General features: G+C 34.8%; 1 protein-coding gene across 1 annotated transcript; it reads left to right on the top strand.

Annotated features, from left to right (window-relative positions):
- Window positions 1–6,847: 6,847 nt before the first annotated feature.
- On the top strand, window positions 6,848–20,009 carry LOC125823474 (pleiotropic drug resistance protein 1-like). Its single transcript, XM_049502852.1, has 24 exons — window positions 6,848–7,101; window positions 7,695–7,815; window positions 8,007–8,095; window positions 10,171–10,255; window positions 11,547–11,706; window positions 12,533–12,609; window positions 12,693–12,746; window positions 12,833–12,923; window positions 13,234–13,535; window positions 13,616–13,897; window positions 14,136–14,452; window positions 14,732–14,892; window positions 15,177–15,280; window positions 15,355–15,511; window positions 15,606–15,643; window positions 16,000–16,119; window positions 16,587–16,919; window positions 17,424–17,714; window positions 17,925–18,008; window positions 18,109–18,242; window positions 18,717–18,944; window positions 19,029–19,200; window positions 19,286–19,540; window positions 19,627–20,009. Exons 1-24 carry the CDS (start codon window positions 6,848–6,850, stop codon window positions 19,882–19,884), a joined length of 4,167 nt encoding a protein of 1,388 aa, XP_049358809.1. The 3' UTR covers window positions 19,885–20,009.
- Window positions 20,010–21,882: the final 1,873 nt, after the last annotated feature.

The raw sequence follows: 21,882 nt of genomic DNA, 5'->3' as shown, positions 1-21,882 counted from the left end.
CATTGTTGGCCCCACGCGAACCCTTGGCCTGGCTTACTTAACTCAGCGAAAGACTTAAACTCAACAAAGATAAGTTCATATAATAAACTGGAATGTTATAAAGGAACATTCAACTGACCATTAAGGCAAACTCAAGTCTCAACATGGAATAATGACAATGTAAAGACTAAAGAACTAACATCTGATTGTCTATGAAGCCTCTAAAACAACTGAGATGGATGTTGGGACAAACCCCACAACATCCTAATGAACTAACTAGAAAGTAATGAAAATAGATCCTCCGGAATGCAAAGTGGCTCACCGACTGACTCTGAACTGCTCACTGGATCAACGGTGCGCTGGGATGCCGATCCTAGTTACATGTGTCTGCATCATAAGATGATGCAAGCCAACTGGAATTAGTATATTGAATGTACGAGTATGCGAGTTGGAATGCTAAAACAACATAGGCTGGAAAGAGAATCTCAAAGAAACACTTACCTTGGCTTTTCTCAACTAATGAATACTTAACTAAACTCATTTCAATATAAAGCAATTTCAAACAAGTGCAATATAAAGAAAAGTTGTTTAAAAACATGATGTCAACTCTATGTATATACAAGGATACAACACAACTCTGAAATGTATGTAAGAAATACAATAAACTGATGTATATAAAAATACAATAACTTTTGTGGGAGTTTCTCTAACCGACAGCCATCACATAAGAGCTATAGTGATGATACAACGATCTACCTCACGCTGCCAACGCATCCTATACCCGGCCAGAGGTATAGGACTTGAACTACTAAGTGGATCCACTAGTCGATTGTGAAAAAGGTTCATCTAAAAAGTATGACTATTTTCTACCCATGGTGGCTACATGGTTTTATGGAGACGTGAGTTATCTGAACTCAGGCTCGCCCCTAATTCGGTGCTCAATACTACTCCCAAAATATACTAGCTCTTATGTTTAAAAATATACTTCTTCTGTGATTTGAGATTAGTGCTCAAAAACTTAGCTCAAAGGCTATCTTGGAAATCTCAGTTTCCCTACTTGTTTCATTTAGAAAGCTATTACTCTTTTCTGAAAACTAGCCCGAAGGCCCTTTGGAAATCTCAATTTTCGTTCTTATTTAAATGTGTAAAACATTTTAAATCTTTTTGGGAAATACTTAGTCCCCATATGTTTCTTTGAAGAAAAGAACTTCAACATTACTCTTTACTGAACTCAAAACTTAAGTCTTAAAACAAAGTTAAAACGTTTGTAAAAGACTTATGAAAGTTTGAAATGAACTTCTCTTACTTGATTCTTGACTTCTCTTGACTTTGATCTTAACTGCTCTTGACTTGACTCTTAATTGATCCTTGAATTGAATTATGGATTCAAGGATTAAGATTTGTGATTTGGAAAGATCTCATATTGTTTAGGAATTATTTTAGATAGCTAAACATGAGAAAAGAGCGAAACTCAAGATTTGAAGGTGGGTCTGCGACGTGGAGGCATAATTAAATTTTGGTTCCGAAAACATCTTTTGAGGCTGAACACCTCGTGTCAGCTCCACGACGCGAAGCTGAAATGTTCAAATTTGAGCATTAGGCGTGCGATGCGTGGCCACTCCTTAATTTTGTTCGACAAAATTTCTTCTTCGTTTTCCAACCCAAATCACCTAAACTTGGTTTTCTTTCTCCAGATTACCTTTAGATACAGATATCCAGCAAAAGTACCTAAGAACATAACTCGAAACGACCCTATAATGCGACGTAACGAACTCAGAAACTTCCCAACTCAGTCAAATTCAAGAACAATATATGAATACAAGAATAAGTATCAAGATCATCAATATTCATATGCTTTTAGGACGAATCCAAACTGAAATAAATATGCTTGGCACGTGGGATAACAATCCCAACATTATGAGAGCCACACATACCTGATAGAAGCAAATCCTTGGTGAAACACCAACTTCCTTGATCGATCTTGATGAATTTGCCCTTTTCTCCTTCCTCTTTTCTCTTCTCCTTTCTCCTTAGCCCTAGCGTGAAATCCCAAATTCTAAAACTAACTAAAATCTAATTTGACCCATATTAAACTCCTAAAAATGGATTAAACTAATAGGGCAATGAAAAGACTAAAATACCCCTTAAAATTCCGGATTGGACATTTCCTTAATCCAACAGCCCAACTTCCAAAGGGCATAACTCACACATACGAACTCGGAATTGCGCAAACTTGGTGGCATTGGAAAGATCGTTCCAAGATATTTCTAACCATATCTGGAACTACACCTAACTCATCTTGAGCTAGGAGTTATGGCCGATTTAAGTTAACCAAAAACTCAATTTTAACTTACTTAAAATTTTCCAGATTTCCTTATACTTTTCAAAAATAACTATTTCCAAATTTTAAACTTCCTTCTAGTTCTTTCTAGTTGTGAGATGTTACAGGTTGTGTCTATTATTCATAAAGGTTATCCTCAATAGACACAATCTTAGTTTTTGCATTCCTGAAATTCTCAAGAACACAAGTAAAAACCACTCCTATCAAGAAGTATTATCCTCAAGAGCAACAGGACCTGATAGAGATGCAAGATGCTTAGTTGTCTTAGGATTATATCTTCCGTGCTTATATTGTAAATCTATTCCTAATCTATAAAGGAATTAGATCGCTGTTTCATTCATCAAAAAGCCTAAGTTAGTTGAGTGTAACTAATTTAGTGGGCAGTGTTGTATCTGCTTAGTCAAATTCAAAATCATCTAGAGTTAGGTGGTTTAGTGGGCAGTGTGGTATCTGCTTAGTTAAAGTCTAAGTTATCTAGAGTTAGGTAGCTTAGTGGGCAGTGTTGTATCTGCTTAGTTGCTTTCTTTGTAGTAGAGTTACTACATAGAGGGGGAAGGGATTTAGAGGTAAATTCCTAGGTTGAAGTTGCTGTAATCTAAATTGTTGCTCCGTTTGAGTGAAATGGAGTTGGATTGAAAGCCTGGGAGGACGGGTCGTGGTTTTCACCGCCCTTGAGCATGGGAGTTTCCACGTAAACTGCTTGTGTTATTTTCTTTGTTATTTATGCCTTCATTACTGTTATTACTGAGTCGAGGAACCTGGTCCGTTGACTAATAGTGGAAGCATATATCTTATCAATTGGTATCAGAGTAGGTGCTCTCGCTGGTTAACACCAAGAGAGATTCCTGCAGAAAGATCGCTGCTCTATTGAATCTAGAAGAAGGACAATCGTCAACAAGACCACCTCGTTTCAATGGTCAGTTCTATAGCTGGTGGAAAACGAGGATGTATGACTTCTTAATGGCTGAAGACATCGAGCTATGGGATATCGTGCTTGATGAACCCTTCATCCCTACTAATGAAGTGAAAGATGGAGAAATCATAAGAGTTGTTCCCAAGACTCGTCAGCAGTATGATGAAGCAGACATAAAGAAGATCGAGAAAAGTTACAAAGCGAAGAAGTTGTCAGTGTGTGGTATAGGTGCTGAAGAGTGCAATTGCATTTCGACGTGTGAATCTGCAAAATAAATTTGGGATTGTCTCAAGACGGATCATGAGGGCATGGAGCAGGTGAATGAGTCAAAGGTAGAAATGTTGACTACCCAATATGAGAAGTACTTCACAATGAAAGCAGGAGAAACCATTCATAAAATGCATACTAGATTCTCCTTTATAACCAATAAAGCTACGCTGCTTGGGAGAGCCTATTCATCCTAGTAAAAAGGTCAGGAAGATTCTTCGAATTCTTCCTAAGTATTAGGCTAGCAAAGTGGATGCCATTACTAAAGCGAAGGACCTGAAGGTGTTGACTATGGATGCCTTGATTGGGAACCTTCAAACACATGAAATGAATAGAAACCAAGAAACTTCAAAGAATGAGGTAAAGAAAGATAAGTCTCTAGTTCTTAGGGTTTCTTCGGGTGAAACCTTCGGTGAAGAGGAGGATATGTCTTACCTTACCAGGAGATTCCAAAAAATTATGAGGAAGCATGGAGGTTTTCGAAAATGAGGGAACTCTATCAGGGCAGCAAATGCAAGTGACTTGTGTCACAAGTGTGGAAAGCTCAGACACTTCATGAGGGACTGTCCAATGCTTAAGATTGAAACCAAAGAGTATCAAAGGCCTGGAGGTGAGAAATATAGGAGAAGGGACCCGATCCCTGATAAGAGAGCAAGAAAAGATGTAGCTGACTATGTGGTGAAGAAAGCTCTTGCTGTTTGGGGAGACTCCTCAAGTGAATCAGAAGAATCAGAACATCTCAAAGACGCATCCATGCTTGCTGTTAAAGATGATGAAAACTTGTTTGATGGCATGTTCGCCTTCATGGCAAAATCTGACGATGAAGAAGATGAAGAAAAGGTAACTCTCTCTGACCTTAAACAAAACTTGAATGCTTACTTTGTTAGAAAGTTGAGAAATCTAGATGTTATTTTGATTGACTCCATTATGGAGTTAACAACTGAAAAGGACTCTATGAACAATAGTATAGACAGTGTACATGAAGAAAAGTTAGCATTGGTTGGTCATGTGTCTGTTATCGAGGAACAATTGACTATTCTGGAGACTGAAAATCTAGAACTCAAGGAGAAATTGAAGACGTTGAGTGAGAACTCTAGCAAAGGAAAGGGTGATGCTAGCAGTTTGCAAATAGACCTAGAAGCCAGTCTATACATTGCTGAAACCACATTTGCACTATCCTTGGAGAGAAATGATCAGATGAAAAGGGACCTGGTCGGTCTCAAAGAAGAACTGAAAAAAATCTCTGAGATGGACCAACTCCACCAAGCTGCTTTCTAACATTACTAGTCAAGGTAACTACAACAGACATGGTTTAGGAAGCTTAAACATCAGTCCTCCCTATAATCCCCACAGTAAGTATGTGTCTGTGTCAGACAATCTGTCAAGTCTTCACTATGGTCGCAATGGCCATCTGAAAAAGGACTGTCCAGGCTGGAAAGCCTCTCAAGAAAAAAATTCAGTTTACTCTAAGACCGAAAGGTGCACATAACAAGGGACATTCTCCTATTCTTAAGTATTCTAACCTGAGAAAGACTAACTTGCCTCATTGGCTAAGAAGCACTCTCATTATGCCTCTATCTGCTTACTGGGAACTCAGACTAAAATGGGTTCCCAAGTCTAACAAATGATCTTTGTTGCAGGAGAGTGGAGGGAGTAGCAGTCAGTGCTGGTTCATGGATAGTGGATGTTCAAAGCATATGACCGAAAAGACTGAAAACTTCCTTTCGCTCAAGGCACTTCAAGATGGAGGTGTCTTTTTTGGTAATGGAAAGAAGGGGTATATTCTTGGAGTTGGTAGAATTGGCAAATCACTAAAACACTCTATTGAGAATGTCTACTATGTGAGTGGATGAAAATATAGTCTTCTCAGTGTATCTCAAATATGTGACAAAGGAAATGAAGTCAGATTTCTATCATAAAAATGCATTGTTACCAACTTGTCAACCAATGAGGTGACCCTGACGGCCAAAAGGTGCAAGAATCCTCGACAAATAGCATGTGAAGGTTGTTTCTATTATTCATAAAGGTTATCCTCAATAGACACAACCTTAGTTTTTGCATTCTTGAAATTCTCGAGAACACAAGCAAAAACCGCTCCTATCAAGAAGTATTATCCTCAAGAACAACAGGGACCTGATAGAGCTGCAAGCTGCTTAGTTGTCTTAGGATTATTCCGTGCTTATATTGTAAATCTATTCCTAATATATAAAGGAATTAGATCGTTGTTTCGTTCATCAAAAAGTCTAACTCAGTTGAGTGTAACTGATTAGTGGGCAATGTTGTATTTGCTTAGTCAAATCCTTGAGCAAGGGGTTTCCACATAAACTGCTTGTGTTGTTTTCTTTGTTGTTCACGCCTTCATTACTGTTATTACTGAGTAGAGGGACCTGGTCCGTTGACTAATAGTGGACGCATATATCTTATCAGGAAATATACAAAAGCATGGATATGCTAGATATTATCATACAAATATCCTAATCATTATAGAGAAATATTGGTTGACACCACTAATGATATTTTCACGTAGATAGCAACTAACTGTAGTAGTACTTTAGGGCTTGAGTTTCTTTTGGTTAATGTATTACCTTTGTAACCTATAAATAGTATCTTTTCACACAATTGTAATTCACTTGATTACAAGGAATACACCATCAACACACTTTTATTCTTGAGCACCAAGCTTTTCATATTTCACTAAGTAGTCTTTGTTTTGTAGCATTCATTTACTATATCAATCTTGGATCTGAGTCTTAGAGTCATCGAACAACATTGGATTCAGTATACAAACGTTCATCATCTGAGCTCTAACATTTTATACCACTTCTTTTACATACTTTATTATCTCTATTTCGTTTTTATTTACATTTATCAACATATTCAATTGCTCACAAACCGATACAAAGGAGTTAAACTAAGACTCATATATCCTTAATCTCGTACAGATTCAATCGTACCGTTTTCTTAGTATATATATATATATATATATATATATTATCGATTCTTAATAGCTTATTACTTGACTTAATGACATTGCAAACAATCCTTCTTTTATAATTAATAATAAATATATAGATGTAAGTTATGTTGGGAGAAACGAACTAGTCAAACTTAGTAGTATATACAAAATGAAATGAAACAAACGAAAGTGCTAGTTGGCATCTAGAAGGCATTGTAGATGTATATAATTTACTTATGCACGTTGTGTAACAACTAATTCTTAGACACCAAAAAATCATTAAAATATATACATATTCTATAAAATAAAATCATTTAAAGATCAGAAAAAAGGAACATATATACTAATTGTTTCATTAGTGGGAAGGCCTAGCTTGTAGCAACATTGAATTATGGAAGGTATTGAAATTAGTGATTCAAATAAATGGAAAAAGGATGAAGAAGAAGCATTGAAATGGGAAGATAATGATCATGATATTGTTCAAACTTATAATAATAATGTTATAAGAAGAGGAAGTGATGATGAAAGAATAATTAGTCTTAGCATGGAAGAGAAAAGGAGTTTGTTGGATAGGCTTATGAACATTCCTCAAGAAGAAGAAGACAATCACAACTTCTTGTTAAAGCTCAAACAACGCTTTCATAGGTATATAATCTTAATACATTTGATTGTTTAAATATATTTTTGACCACTTTTGATTTACGTTAAATATTAACTAAGTACTTTCTTATCTATTCTTTGTGTATCGTGCAATTTTTTGTGTTTGGTTTATTGAGAAAAGAGGAGACTTTCCTGATATTTCTGATTAAATCTTCTTCTTGTTTTCATAGCTCACATAAAATCAAGCGGCCATAGTTTGTAAATATTTGATGGAAATAAAAAATGTTTATATTTGACAATGCTATATAACTACATTGCTTAGGAATATGTTTAATAGATTATTTTGAATCCACCTCAAATATAAGGGACAATTTTTGGCATTTTAATTTCTCAAGGCTGATGCATCCACTCTAAATCCCCCACATGATATTTAATTTTATCTTCTAGGTCTTATTATTTAGAAGATTGTAAAATTCTCAAGATTATGTGTGATAAAATTTTGATGAATTAACCAAGATTTTTTTATTTTATTTTTTTTGTGAATGAATATTTGATCTTGTAAGTTTTAGTATATAGCTAGATTATGAAGTTAATTAACAAGGTTTTTTTTTAATGGTTTGCATCTTAAATTGAGTTAGGGTTGGGATTGAATTTCCGAAAATCGAAGTTCGTTTCGAACATTTAAATGTAGAAGCAGAAGCGTATGCGGGGACAAGAGCATTGCCTACAATGTTCAACTTCACAATCAATATGATTGAGGTAATTCACCTTAATTAATTAATCAACATCTTAATTATGCAAACAGATTAAAAAGGAAAAAAACAATTTCTAGGTGGTAATAATCTTTAAATCGTCTCTCTAATTTTAATTTTGGATCTAACTATTATATTCTCTACTTGTTGACTTTGCTTAAACTAAAACTAATCTAACCTCTATCTTTAAATTTGTAGGGTGCCTTGAATTATTTCCATGTTCTTCCAAAAAGAAAAAAGTCATTTTCAATTCTGAATGATGTTAGTGGAATCATCAAGCCTGGAAGGTGAGAGTTGATAGTTTATCTTTTTTTTTTCTTTCCCAAATGATAATTAGTAAAATGTCAACAATTTGATACCGACACCGGGTAGGAAGGCGCCTTTCGAGTCCCTCTGGGCTCTGAGCAGAGGCGAACGCAAGATTTGAAAAATTCGGGTGCACCAATATTAAGCTAAAAAAAGCTTTAAAAAAAGGTTCTACTTGGGATTGAAATCCTAGTCATTTGGGTGGATCTATTAACTAGTACCACTGGTACAAAACACCATTTCAGATTTTTTATGGAGGCACTATTAATTATATTTAGTTTGTGTCAGTTTGTTAAGATAGATATACATATGTATATATATATTTTTTCCGAAATTAACGGGTGCACGTGCACCCCCACAATACCATGTGGGTCCGCCTCTGCCTCTGAGTACAAGTCGCCTTTGTTAGGAAATGGCTTACTCTAATGTGGGACTTTTCGGGTGTGTTTGGTATGAAGGAAAACATTTTCTGCAAAATGTTTTCCAATTTTCTCATGTTTGGTTGGATTAAATGTTTTGGAAAATGTTTTCCAAATCAACTCATTTTCCTCAAATTTAAGGAAAATGACTTCCTTTTCAAAACTTAAGGAAAACATTTTCCAAATCTCTCTTCTAACTTCAAACAACAATTATTTTTTTGTTGAAAAAATCAATTTATTTTGTCCCTACCCTCAAACCAACCCCCTAACCAACCTCCCCCCCCCCCCCCCAAAAAAAAATAAAATTAAAACTTGTTTTTAAATTCAATTTTTTTTACCCACCCTTACCCCTATCCCTACCCCCACCCTCTCCCAAAAAAATATTAAAGATTATTTTTAAAAGATATTTCTAATTTCAATTTTTTATTTTTTACCCCCATCCACTACCCTCGCCCCCCCCCCCCTATCAATTTTTTTTTATTGTTTTTAAGATATATTTTCAACTTCAATTTTTTATTTTTTCACCCCTACACTCGATCCCCCCCCCTCCAACCCACCCACCCCCTACTCGCCACCCCTACCCCAAAAAAAATATTTAAGTTTGTTTTTAAAAAATATTTTCAATTTCAAAATTTCATTTTTCACCCTACCTTGACCCCCCCCCCCCCCCCCCCCCAAAAAAAAAAATTTAAGTTTGTTTTTAAAAAATATTTTCAACTTCAAATTTTCATTTTTTCACCCTACCCTTGACCCCCCCACCCACCTCCTACCTAGCCCCACTACCAGCCCCCCACGCCCCACCCCAAAAAAAAAAAAATTAAGTTTTTTTTAAAAAATATTTTTCAATTTCAAAATTTCATTTTTTAACCCCTACCCTCGACCCGCCACCCACCCACCCCCTACCAGTCCCCCCCCCCCCAAAAAAAAAATTAAGTTTGTTTTTAAAAAATATTTTCAATTTCAAAATTTCATTTTTTCACCCCTACCCTCGACCCCCCACCCACCCACCCCCTACCAGCCCCCCCCCCCCCCCAAAAAAAATTAAGTTTGTTTTTAAAAAATATTTTCAATTTCAAAATTTCATTTTTTTCACTCCTACCCAGCCCCACCCCCTACCAGCACCCCCCACCACCCCCCCAAAAAAATTTAAGTTTGTTTTTTAAAAAATATTTTCAACTTCAAAATTTTATTTTTTCACCCCAACCCCACCCCTATCAGCCCCCATCCCCCCAAAAAAAATTTAAGTTTGTTTTTAAAAAATATTTTCAACTTCAAAATTTCAATTTTTCACCCCTACCCTCAACCCACCCTACCCCCCCCCCATCCCACCCCCAAAAAAATTTAAGTTTGTTTTTAAAAAATATTTTCAATTTCAAAAATTATTTTCTATCCTAGTAAAAATAAAAGATATTTCTCAAAAAAAAAATATCATTCATAAATCAAACACTAAAAATCTTTTCCGAAAAATATTTTCTACTCACCAACCAAACATGAGAAAAGAAGTCAAAAATCAACTTGTTTTCTAGAAAAACATTTTCCTTCATACCAAACACACCCTTCATCGCGAATCCAAATTTTTTGAAGCTTCAATGTTAGTACGGAAATCGGATGGTCAATAATATTGTTTGGTTTTGCAGAATGACACTACTTTTAGGGCCGCCAGGTTGCGGCAAGACAACGTTGCTACTAGCTTTAGCTGGAAAGCTAAATTCAGATGTTAAGGTGAGCCATGAAACTTATATTATAATTCTTTTGTATACATATTAATTAAATAAACTCCAAGGGTTATAAACTATATACTTAACATTTATTATTTAAGGGGAAATTAAAGTACTCTTTTTTGAAAAAAATTAGACTTGGCAACATTAATATTTTATGTGATTTATGATATTTATAAATTTAACTCCCTTATTAATTAACATTCCTATATAAAAAAAAAATTATTTCTCACAAACATCCACCTTTCCTTCATTATCTGCACGATGATTTCTGCCAGCTTAGCCCAAGTTATGAGATATGGTAGAATACTATCTCAAGTCAAAGCCAAAACAATCATTAAAATTTTAAAATAAAGTGAAATATTATTTTTCAATCTTCTTCAAATTCTATAGGTTTTGATAATGATGAGGAAAATCATACTGCCACAACATCTTCCATCAACTTTGATTTATTATTTCCACATGGTTCACATTAGAGTACAAAAAAAATGTTACTATGATGAAATCAGAAGATCATGAGTTCGAGTCATCAAGGGAGTAAAAAGGGTGGGAGCTCCTAAGAGGGGGAAAAAAACTAACCGGACGTCTACTATCCTTTTTTTCTCAATTTTTTTTGTTATACATGAGGAGGGGAGGGGGAGAAATAGGGAGAGGATTACAAAGTGAGAAATCAAATTCTTACCGATAAGATGAGAGTTTAGCTAGACAATCAAATAAGCTACTAGCATTCCGACTCATTTGTCTTAGGCAGCCACCACACGTTTTTAAGAGCAATAACTTAAAAGTCAAATTATGTTTCACTTTTAATTTTTTTCAGTATATATTGGTGTGTGTTTTATTATGATTAAACTACAACGATACTTTTGCATAAAAGTAAAATTTATAAATCTCTAGTTTGAATCCCAACTATTGGTATAAGCCCATTTCCTCCCTCCAATCTTGGTGTACATTAGTGATCGCGTTGTATATTCTTATTCAAGAGTTATATCATTTGATGATGCCATGTAAATTTCTAGAAATATATGAACTGTATTACTAATCCTATTTCGAAAATTTCGTAAGGGGATGAAGAAGACTATAATTAGACAAAGGATCTCTCTTACACCAAGGTCCAATGTTGAAATAAGTTTGAAAGATTTCCCCTAATTTTATCCCATCTCAACAAATTGGGAAAAAAAACTTTACTAGCATTATTAGCATCGATTAAGACAAAATTTTCTTCATCTACACTTTATTATCTTTACTAACCTATGCTTTATGCTCTTCTTTTTTCTTGAAAAAAAAATTATTATTAGGTTTCTGGGAAAGTAAGTTATAATGGGAATGGAATGGATGAATTTGTACCAGAAAGAACATGTGCATATATAAGTCAAGATGATGTTCATCTAGCAAATCTAACTGTGAGGGAGACTCTTGAATTTTCAGCTAGATGTCAAGGAGTTGGACCTCGTTACGGTTAGTATTTAAGCGAATACAATGTTTTTTTTATATGCATATATATTGGTTTTATTACGAGACAACTGATGATGTTCATATCGATCTATCTGTGTTTGAAACTTCCTCCATTTTTCTTGTAGAAACAAGATATAAATAGTCAAAATAAATCAAATTGATCTTTTTTCTTAAGAGGATTATCTATAATCACTAACTATAAATTTTACATTAAATAAAATTTTCTTTTAGTTTTTTCCAACTTTTTTTTTTCTTTTATGACAAGGGAAACCCACAGCCACTACCCTTTGGGTGCGCACAGGGTAAAACCCCATCTCCTATGCAATAGCTCGCAAACCACATAGGAGAGGTAACCGCACTAGGCATGCCCGGTGCGACGAGCTCGACCCAGAAAGTTTTTTCCAACTATTTAGGATTTTTGAGTTAGATGATACTAAAATATTTTGAATACTAATCTTTACTTAAATAATTACACTTGCAAAACAAAATGAGTTTGTATATACTTTTAATTCTATTTTTGTTGAGAATATTATTAACTAATAAAAGTTTCTCTCACACTTCAACATGGTATCAGAGCAGGTAGAGGTCTGGGATCGAATCTCATCGTCATCCAAATTAAAAAAGAATTTTTACGTGCTTGGCGCATGAAAAAGAATAGGCCCACACGTGTAAATTTTATACAAGCTTGATTTAGTGTCTTTTTCTAATGTTTTGTTTTGATTTTGATTGAACTCGTTGTTGTGTTCATCTGATTAACAGTATAGGCTAAGTAAAGAGGTCATAAATCATAATGTTTCTGTCTATTCAGTAGTTTAATAATATGATGCAGAGATGTTGGAAGAGTTGTTAAAGAGAGAAAAGGAAGCAAATATAAAGCCAGATCCTGATATTGACATGTTTATGAAGGTATGAAGATTAACATTCAGTTTCTGGTATGAAAGGGAATTTTAATAGCTTACCTGTTTTTGTCAAAATGATTTGTTTTCCAGGCAGCATCAGTTCAAGGGAAAGAGCCAAATATAATAACAGATTATACACTCAAGGTAATCCTAACTTCATTACACTCACTAGTGCCTAAACAAGTCTATTTCTTGCAAGCATTTATCGCCTATTAACTCTTAATTAACAGATATTGGGTCTTGAGATATGTGCTGAGACACTAGTTGGTGATGAAATGGTACGAGGAATTTCTGGTGGACAGCTAAAGAGACTCACCACAGGTACTCATGTCATTTCGATACAATTCAACACCTTTGACTATCATACTGTTCATATATGGTTAAAACTATTTTGTTATGTATATATAGTTGATGTTGAACATCTTTTGGTCTCTTCGTGTGTCTACTTTCCGTATTTCGAACTCCCTTAGTGAAAATCCTGGCTATATATTGTGAAAGTAGTCTATCTTGCTTTAACAACAATATCATTTTAAGCTATTAAATTTGCATTCAGAGGAAATGTTTGATTTTCTTCATTTTATCGTCAATTGTTGTTGTTGAAGTCTCTCTTCTTCTTGTCACCCTGATTCAGGAGAGATGATGGTTGGACCAGCAAGAGCTCTATTTATGGATGAAATATCAACTGGATTAGACAGTTCAACAACCTTCCAAATCGTCAAATCCATTAGACAATCCATCCACATTCTTAAGGGAACTGCTCTTATCTCCCTTCTGCAGCCTGCACCAGAAACTTATGGCCTTTTTGATGACGTGATTCTTTTGGCGGATGGGCGAATTGTGTATCAAGGTCCACGTGAACATGTTCTTGAATTCTTTGAGTATGTGGGGTTTAAATGTCCTCGGAGAAAGGGAGTAGCTGATTTCTTGCAAGAAGTAAATCTCATTCTTCATTACTATTTTCTACTTACGTTAAAACCATAGTATCGACTGAACCATTAAATTTCCCTACGTAGGTGACCTCTAGGAAAGATCAGGAGCAATACTGGGCAAGGACAGATGAGCCATACAAATTTGTTTCATCCAGGGAGTTCTTTGAAGCATTTCAGTCCTTCCATGTCGGACGCGTACTTGCAAATGACCTTTCTGTTCCTTTTGACAAGGCCAACAAGAATCCTGATGCTCTAACCACCAACAAGTATGGCGTTAAAAAGAGGGATCTTTTGAAAGCTTGCATGTCAAGAGAAATCCTTCTCATGAAGAGAAATATATTTGTCTACTTGTTCAAGATAATACAAGTGAGTCGGCCAGCAAGTTTTATCTTGTCTTTTTGTTCCGTGCTTATACAAAATATCCTGATGGAGTTGTAGCACCATGCTAGTTTATGTTCTATGTAATGCAATAGTCCAGAGCAAACATATAGGTTTCGCGGACGCATTTGAAACAACTATTTATATACAATTATTTGTATCATTACACTTGTAATTATTCTTAGTTTCTTGGTGAAAACTAAGAGTAAGACTTTGGTGATTTCAGCATCTGTTATTGGCTTCTATAACAATGACACTGTTCCTGCGAATCAAGATGCCGAAGGAGACACAGACAGATGGATTCATCTTCATGGGTGCATTGTTCTTTACAGTAATTGCAGCTATGTTCAATGGGTGCTCAGAGGTTCCTTTCACTATCTTGAAGCTTCCGGTCTTCTTCAAGCAGCACAACCTTCTCTTCTTTCCTGTATGGGCTTATACTTTGCCTGCATGGATAGTCAAGATCCCAATCTCAATTATCGAGTCTTCCATTTGGGTTTCTATCACATACTATGCAATAGGATTTGATCCAAACATTGTAAGGTAAGTAAATCAACACTAGTATCAGTTTAGCTTCTGTAACATTGGATCTCGAGGATTTGGATCTTGATTTTTAATGCTTATTCTGTAACTTTGAAAGTGTACTTGCAGAGACTTTTCGAAGTTGAACAAAATTTGTGTTTTCACTTACATGTTCTCGCAATGAGAATATTTATATCTTTAGTTAGGATTTTGATATTCACAATCTGAAGCTATTGCATATCCATTTTCCTTATTTTTCTTTGTTAAACTGATTGTGGAACGAAAGGATTACCGTGGCAGGTTTTCCAAGCAGTTATTTCTAGTGATATGTGTTGACCAGATGGCTTCTGGATTATTTCGCTTCATGGCAGCTGTTGGAAGGAAAATGATAATCGCAAACACATTGGGATCGCTTGCATTACTTCTTGTTCTTGTAATGGGTGGATTCATAATGGATCGAGGTGAGAATATCTTTCTCAGCTATCATGTCAAAAAAGATCACAGTAGCTTAATAGTAACTGAAGGTAGAATTTTGTGACACCTACGCGAACTATGATAATATCTAACAGAACAATGATAACGTAACGACTAATACATTTTCCATATCTCTTATTAGAGCTTTATTAGTCTCTGAAGTTGAGGGTAGTTTCATCCATATTTTCTGATCCAGGTTGCTAAGCATGGAGACAGGGAGTACATTTTTGCATTCGGTAAAAGTGCTGATAACTGTGCTATTTGTTTGCAGATGATGTGAAAAAATGGTGGTTATGGGGTTACTGGTGCTCTCCGATGATGTACGCACAGAACGCCATCACTGTAAATGAGTTTCTCGGCAATAGTTGGAGTAATGTAAGCAATCCTTCTCTTGCTTTGAAATTCCATACACAAAGTTCATTTCATCTGAACTAGTACTCCTATTGCAGAATGTTCCTGACTCAACAGATACACTAGGAGTTGTAGTGTTAAAGTCTCGGGCAATGTTTCCTGATGCACACTGGTACTGGATTGGAGTAGGCGCAGTGCTAGGATACGTTGTATTTTTCAATTTTATGGCTACGTTGGCCTTAACTTACCTCAAGCGTATGTGTTATTTGTCTGACTTGAGTTGCAATCACTTCCATCTATCAACTTCTAACATGCGTCTGAAAAACTGAAATTAATATACTGTATGCAGCATTTGGAAAATCTGGTGCAGTTTTACCTGATGAAAAAGTTGTCGAAAGGAACACAAAGATACGGAATATAGACATAAAGTCATCAACAGGAGGTACTTCTTGTCTACATGATTCAAAATTACTTCTTAACATTTGAGTTCATCAGCAAGATGGATTACAACGTTTGCTATAACGATGATAAGTTTATAGTTTGTCAATCTTATACAAACTAAAGCCACATAGTATGCATGAAACGGGAAAATATCGTCTAAGGCTGTTAGAAAATGCTTAGACACCTAAAATCCATAAAATGGTTTATGGTTTAGTTTACTCTTAAACAAAAAAATAACATAGAAATACCCAGGATGCTTCATATAAAACAGCTACTTGAATCATGCAGAAATGAAAAATGAGGGCAAAAGAACTGCACCTATTCGAGAAACCAAGTCAATCAAGAAGGGAGGGATGATTTTACCATTTCAACCTCTTTCGCTAGTTTTTGATGATATCAGATATGCAGTCGATGTGCCTCAGGTACATAAAAAAGTGTTCCCTTTGTATTTTTGCATATTACATTTGGAATTATCCTTATTTAGTTTTCATGGAGAGATCACCAAACTGCTCCAAGTATAATTTTGCTTTTAAAGAGATGAAATGTTAACTCTTCCAAAACGTTGAAACTCTCCACGCTATTCAAATGCTTTCTGTTTTTGAATATATTTGTTGCTTGCAAGAAAATGAGCATTCTCTTAAAAGAGCTAATTTGATAATTTATGCTAAAAAGTGATGTCCTATGAGTAATGAGACTAGCTGCTAATTAATTATCGGATGGACAATTTTATTAAAATAAACATATCTATATCTAGGATGTGGTGGAAATAGTCACATTACATTTTTGCTTATAGCGTAAATTTAAGTAAAAAGGAAAGCTTCTGTGAAGTACTTGAAACCATTGCAGTCCTTTTGGATCTATACATACTCAAGATATGTTACTCTCGTAGGATATAAAACCTCAAGGTGTTTTGGAGGCCCGGTTAGAGCTTTTGAAGGAAATTAGTGGTGCTTTCCGTCCAGGAGTCCTTACAGCTCTAATGGGTATTAGTGGAGCTGGAAAAACCACTTTGATGGATGTTTTGGCTGGTAGAAAGACACATGGATATATAGAAGGAAGCATAACTATATCAGGATATCCGAAGAAGCAAGAAACATTTGCACGAATTGCAGGATATTGTGAACAAACAGATATTCATTCTCCTAACCTTACAGTACATGAATCATTGCAATTTTCAGCATGGCTTCGATTGCCTCAAGAAGTTGACAGCGCAACTAGAAAGGTATTCTTTTGTTATGTCAGACTTCATTTTAGGATAAATGTATTCTTTTATTCTCATCTCACTGAAAGGTGCATTCTTACATGTTCTAGTTTTTCCAACCTTCCGTTATATTCTTTTGAAAATGGCATATTGTTGTGACTTTGCAGCACTTAGCCTCATTTATAAAACTTCAATCTTTTATTAGGAAAGGGAAAATGAAAAGACACGGAACTCTCACTACCATTCATTAAAAATGCAACTTTGATACTTACATATATTTAGCTTACATGTCAAAAATCTTCTTAATTTCGTAAACTCCGCGTCTAGTCGTGCATCTTCACATAAAATGAGATGGAGGAAGTATTGCTTATTATATTCTCTAGAAAAGTTATTGATTTTCCTTAAGAGATCATACACAGATAATCAGCTTAGAGAAACGCCTATTATTATTTATTTTTGAAGGACAACAGAAGTGTTTGCAATATTTAGGCTAGGTGATAACATATCAAAATGAAATGTATCCAGATGTTCATTGAAGAGGTGATGGATCTTGTGGAACTAACCCCACTGAAGGAAGCACTTGTTGGATTACCCAGTGGGAGTGGTCTTTCGGTTGAGCAGCGCAAACGACTTACTATAGCTGTTGAGCTTGTTGCCAATCCATCTATAATATTCATGGATGAACCAACCTCAGGCCTTGATGCTAGAGCCGCTGCAATTGTCATGAGAACAGTTAGAAACACAGTTGATACTGGCCGAACAGTCGTATGTACCATCCACCAACCCAGCATTGACATCTTTGATGCATTTGACGAGGTAACCATTCCGTCTTAGCTTGTTTCTTTTTTCTGTCAAGCTCTGTAGCTAATACAAAACTTCTGTTAAATAAGAATATAATTCCAATAACAAGTAAAATTACCTTGTGGATCAAAGTAGATTCGCTTAATATAACTAAGCAGTTTATCTTACAGACACTTGACATATCTGTTTCCATCGTACTTGACTTGTAAAATTGTTTCTGCACAGTTGGTGCTTCTAAAACAAGGAGGTGAAGAAATCTATGTTGGTCCATTAGGCCATCATTCGTCCGAGTTAATCAAATACTTTGAGGTATAGTACTGATAACAAGTTGTTGACGTCCTTGCTCGGTTAGATTTTATCCCATCTCGCAATGTTTATGTATGATTTGGCCACTTTTTCTTTTTCCAAGGGAATAAACGGAGTACCTAAAATCAAGGATGGTTATAATCCTGCCACTTGGGTGTTAGAGATCACATCAAAAGCACAAGAAGCTGCCCTTGGCGTTAATTTTGCAGTACTATATAAAAGCTCAGAACTATACAGGTATTCTTTGATAACCAAACGGAAATCCCTCAACTATGCCTAAATCTCAAACTAATTGGAGCTAGTAGCTATGTGAATCTGTTCCTCTCTATTTGGACCCATTTCATTTTATACTGGTACCGCATAAATGAATCCCCGGCTGTTTTTATGACTAATTTTGCATTGCTTATATTCCTTCTAGTCATGCCACTAGAACTCTCACCCTGTATTGATATATCAGCTCTGCACACTTTATATGTAAATCCAAATACAATATAAGCATGTTTGTTCTTTCAACACTACAAGGATTAAAATCACCGGATCCTATGTTAACATATAAGTTTTGCACAAAAGAGTCTAGCTTAGGCAAAAAAGATTCCACTTGTAGTCAAAGTGCTACATATTCCTTTACTTATGAGCAGAGTTATTTTCAACAAGTTTTGAAATGGGATGGTACTAAACTGACGAATCATTACTGTGTTGACGAATATTCAGAAACAATAAATCTTTGATCAGAGAAGCAAGTATATCAACCCCAGGTTCAAAAGAATTGAATTTTTCGACTAAGTACTCGCGATCTTTCTTCAACCAATGCATAGCTTGCCTTTGGAAACAGCATTGGTCCTATTGGAGAAATCCATCATACACTGCTGTGAGAATTCTTTTTACGTCATTTACTGCCCTCATGTTTGGAACAGTTTTCTGGGATCTTGGCTCTAGAAGGTAACCAATTTTGTTGCTTTCTTTATCCACAAAAAGAAGAAGTCGAAATTTGATTCCTGAAATAATGTTAGTGTGGAATATCAGGAGAAGGAAGCAAGATCTTTTTAATGCTGCAGGTTCCATGTATGCATCTGTTCTATTTCTCGGTATACAAAATGCTTCCGTAGCACAGCCAGTTGTTTCCATTGAGAGAACAGTCTTCTATAGAGAAAGAGCTGCTGGCATGTATTCAGCTTTTCCATATGCTTTTGGTCAGGTAACTAAGCATTGTATATAGGTATACGCGACCAATGCCTTGCGTGATTGGATCTCCTTCTTATAAGTTTATTGTTATTTTGCAGATTGTGATTGAGCTTCCTTACATTTTAGTTCAAACAGTTGTGTTTGGCGTGATAGCATATGGCATGATAGGATTTGAATGGACAATAGCCAAGTTCTTTTGGTATCAATTCTTCATGTTTTTCACCTTGTTATACTTCACACTTTATGGGATGATGACAGTAGCTGTTACTCCAAACCTGAGTGTTGCTGGAATAATATCAAATTTCTTTTACGCAATGTGGAACCTCTTCTCCGGTTTTGTTGTTCCCAAAACAGTAAGTTCTTCCTTCAACACATCACCGATGATCAACAATTATACCTAATTTCACTTATTCTCATTTCTAGCTCCTTTCTCTTGCAGAGGATTCCAATGTGGTGGAGATGGTACTATTATGTATGTCCTGTCTCATGGACATTGTATGGATTAGTTGCTTCTCAGTTCGGGGACTTAACGGATGAACTTGAGGAAAATTTAACACTCGAACAATTCGTGAAGAGTTATTTTGGATTCGAGAGTGATTTTGTGCCATACGTTGCCATCATTGTCATCGCATTTTGTATCCTCTTCGCCTTCATTTTTGCCTTCTCGATCAAGGCTTTTAACTTCCAGAGAAAATAAACATGTCATTTTCAGCTTAATTTACAGGAAACAGGCTTCAACTAATGGCCTAATGCTTCTCTGCTTCAATGTCATATGGACAATACATTTCTCAACTATACTCAACTCTTGTACCTTATACAAAACTAGATGAAGGATTGTCCATGCTGATTAATTACAATAATCATTGTTTTAGTGTATTGTTTCAACTAATTTGTAAGGAGCATTCTTGTTTCTTTAATTACTTCTCCATATTTTAAGATAGAATTTTTATATGAGCTCCTCTCCTTACAGTCAAGTGACTTTTACTCCACATTGAGAGTTAGAAAGCGTCAGTTCTCGTAACAAGGCTTAGGCCCACTGGGTAGGGCACGGCCCCCCAATTCTCAACCCCAACCTACTCAAGAGGTTTTTTACCCACATTTGAAAAAAATAGGGATACTATCAGAGATCTCCCCTCAAATTTTGCTCAGTAACACTAACCTCCCTCATGATTTACAATATTATGCTTAGCTCCCTTATTTCGATTTATTTTGTAACAAGTCTTTGTTTTATTTATTATTAGATGTAGAAAAATCGTGATTTGACTAATTTTCCCTTACCAATTTACTTTTCCATTCAGTCATTTGTATAAATATCGTTTATTACTTTTTTTATTATCTTATTTATTAAATTGATAAATAAGAAATCAAACCAACATAATCGATTTTTAAATTCTCTAAACCAAACTAAACCAAATATAATATACATTTATCGGTTTGGTTGTTATCGGTTTCAGTTCGGTTCAATTCGGTTCGTTTATTTGGTTATTTACCATACACAAAAATAAAAGAAACAGTTCATTCAAAACAGGAAAAAAGTGACGAACAATCCATTCAAAATAAAAAATAATTAAAACGGTTGATATTACAGAACTTTCGATCACAAAATTTACTGTGAATAAAGCTTCAAAATTCACCATTTTGTCTTAGAAGGAAGAGACACTGACATTACTAATCCTACCAAGAATTGTTTTAGACACTCATATACATGAAATCAATAAGATAAATGTTTTCATTTCGAATATTTTTGCTTTCATAAATAGATAAATAATTTTGATTAAAACATATATAAGATCTTTAAAATTGGTTATATAAATAATATATTATGTATGTATAATAATAAAATATATGTATATAATTTGTCGGTTCAATTCAGTTATTTCTTCGGTTATCTCAAACAAAATCAAAACCAAACCAAACACTATTGATTTTTAAAAATCGAAAACCAAATCAAACTCAAATAAAATCGATTTATTTAATCAGTTTTGTTTAGTTTTTCGGTATGGAACAATTTTTATCCAAACCGTGAACACCTCTATGTGTCATGTGTTTTCATAATATTTATGAGAATATTTTACTTTAAGCTAATTATTGGTGAAGGATATTAGTGAGGGTAAAGTTGTCATATTTTAATTTTTTAAATATTAATAATAAATAAAAGAAAGAATTGTTACAAAAAAAAAAGTCAAAACAAGGGAAGTAAGAGCAAAACCTGAAGGGAGGTCTCTTAAATTATCCCATGATTGTAAGGATAACTTTTGAAAATTAAAACTAATATTCAACTATTCTACTATATATGAGAGGCAAGAGCAAACAATTTTCAGACAACTGTCACAACCCAAAAACTAGGATCATGATGGCACCTATTAAATTTCACCGGTGTAAGCCAACTCATAGCCTAGAACCAACAATAATGGGTGTTGACACCCAATTTTGACCCTCTTCGATAATTAATTTTTGAACTTCTTAAATTTTCAAACGATTTGGAACAATTAGCTTTACGAAATCCAAATATTTTTCTAGGTCAGTTTAAGTAATTTTAGTCGATTTTATAGTATTTTATAATTATATGTGAAATTAGCGTTTCTTAAATATTCGAAAGTTGTTTCAAAAAGATTTTGTTTTAATTAAATCTTCAATTGAGTTAATTGGGTTTAAAGTATATTTATAATTTTAAGTCATTTAGCTTATTAGTTTA

This window comes from Solanum verrucosum, unplaced genomic scaffold, assembly GCF_900185275.1.
Source record: "Solanum verrucosum unplaced genomic scaffold, falcon-dt-bn FXZP01000012.1, whole genome shotgun sequence".
NCBI lineage: Eukaryota > Viridiplantae > Streptophyta > Magnoliopsida > Solanales > Solanaceae > Solanum > Solanum verrucosum.
Note: the sequence above shows the minus strand (reverse complement) of the source record. Positions and strands in the feature narration are given on the sequence as shown.

What these genes read in the sequence shown, in the direction of transcription:
- LOC125823474 (XM_049502852.1), top strand. Translation starts at nt 6,848, where the DNA reads ATGGAAGGTATTGAAATTAGTGATTCAAATAAATGGAAAAAGGATGAA. An exon ending in TCGGCAATAGTTGGAGTAAT is followed by an intron (nt 15,281 to 15,354) that starts GTAAGCAATCCT and finishes CTCCTATTGCAG; the next exon opens with AATGTTCCTGACTCAACAGA. An exon ending in GGCCTTAACTTACCTCAAGC is followed by an intron (nt 15,512 to 15,605) that starts GTATGTGTTATT and finishes TACTGTATGCAG; the next exon opens with CATTTGGAAAATCTGGTGCA.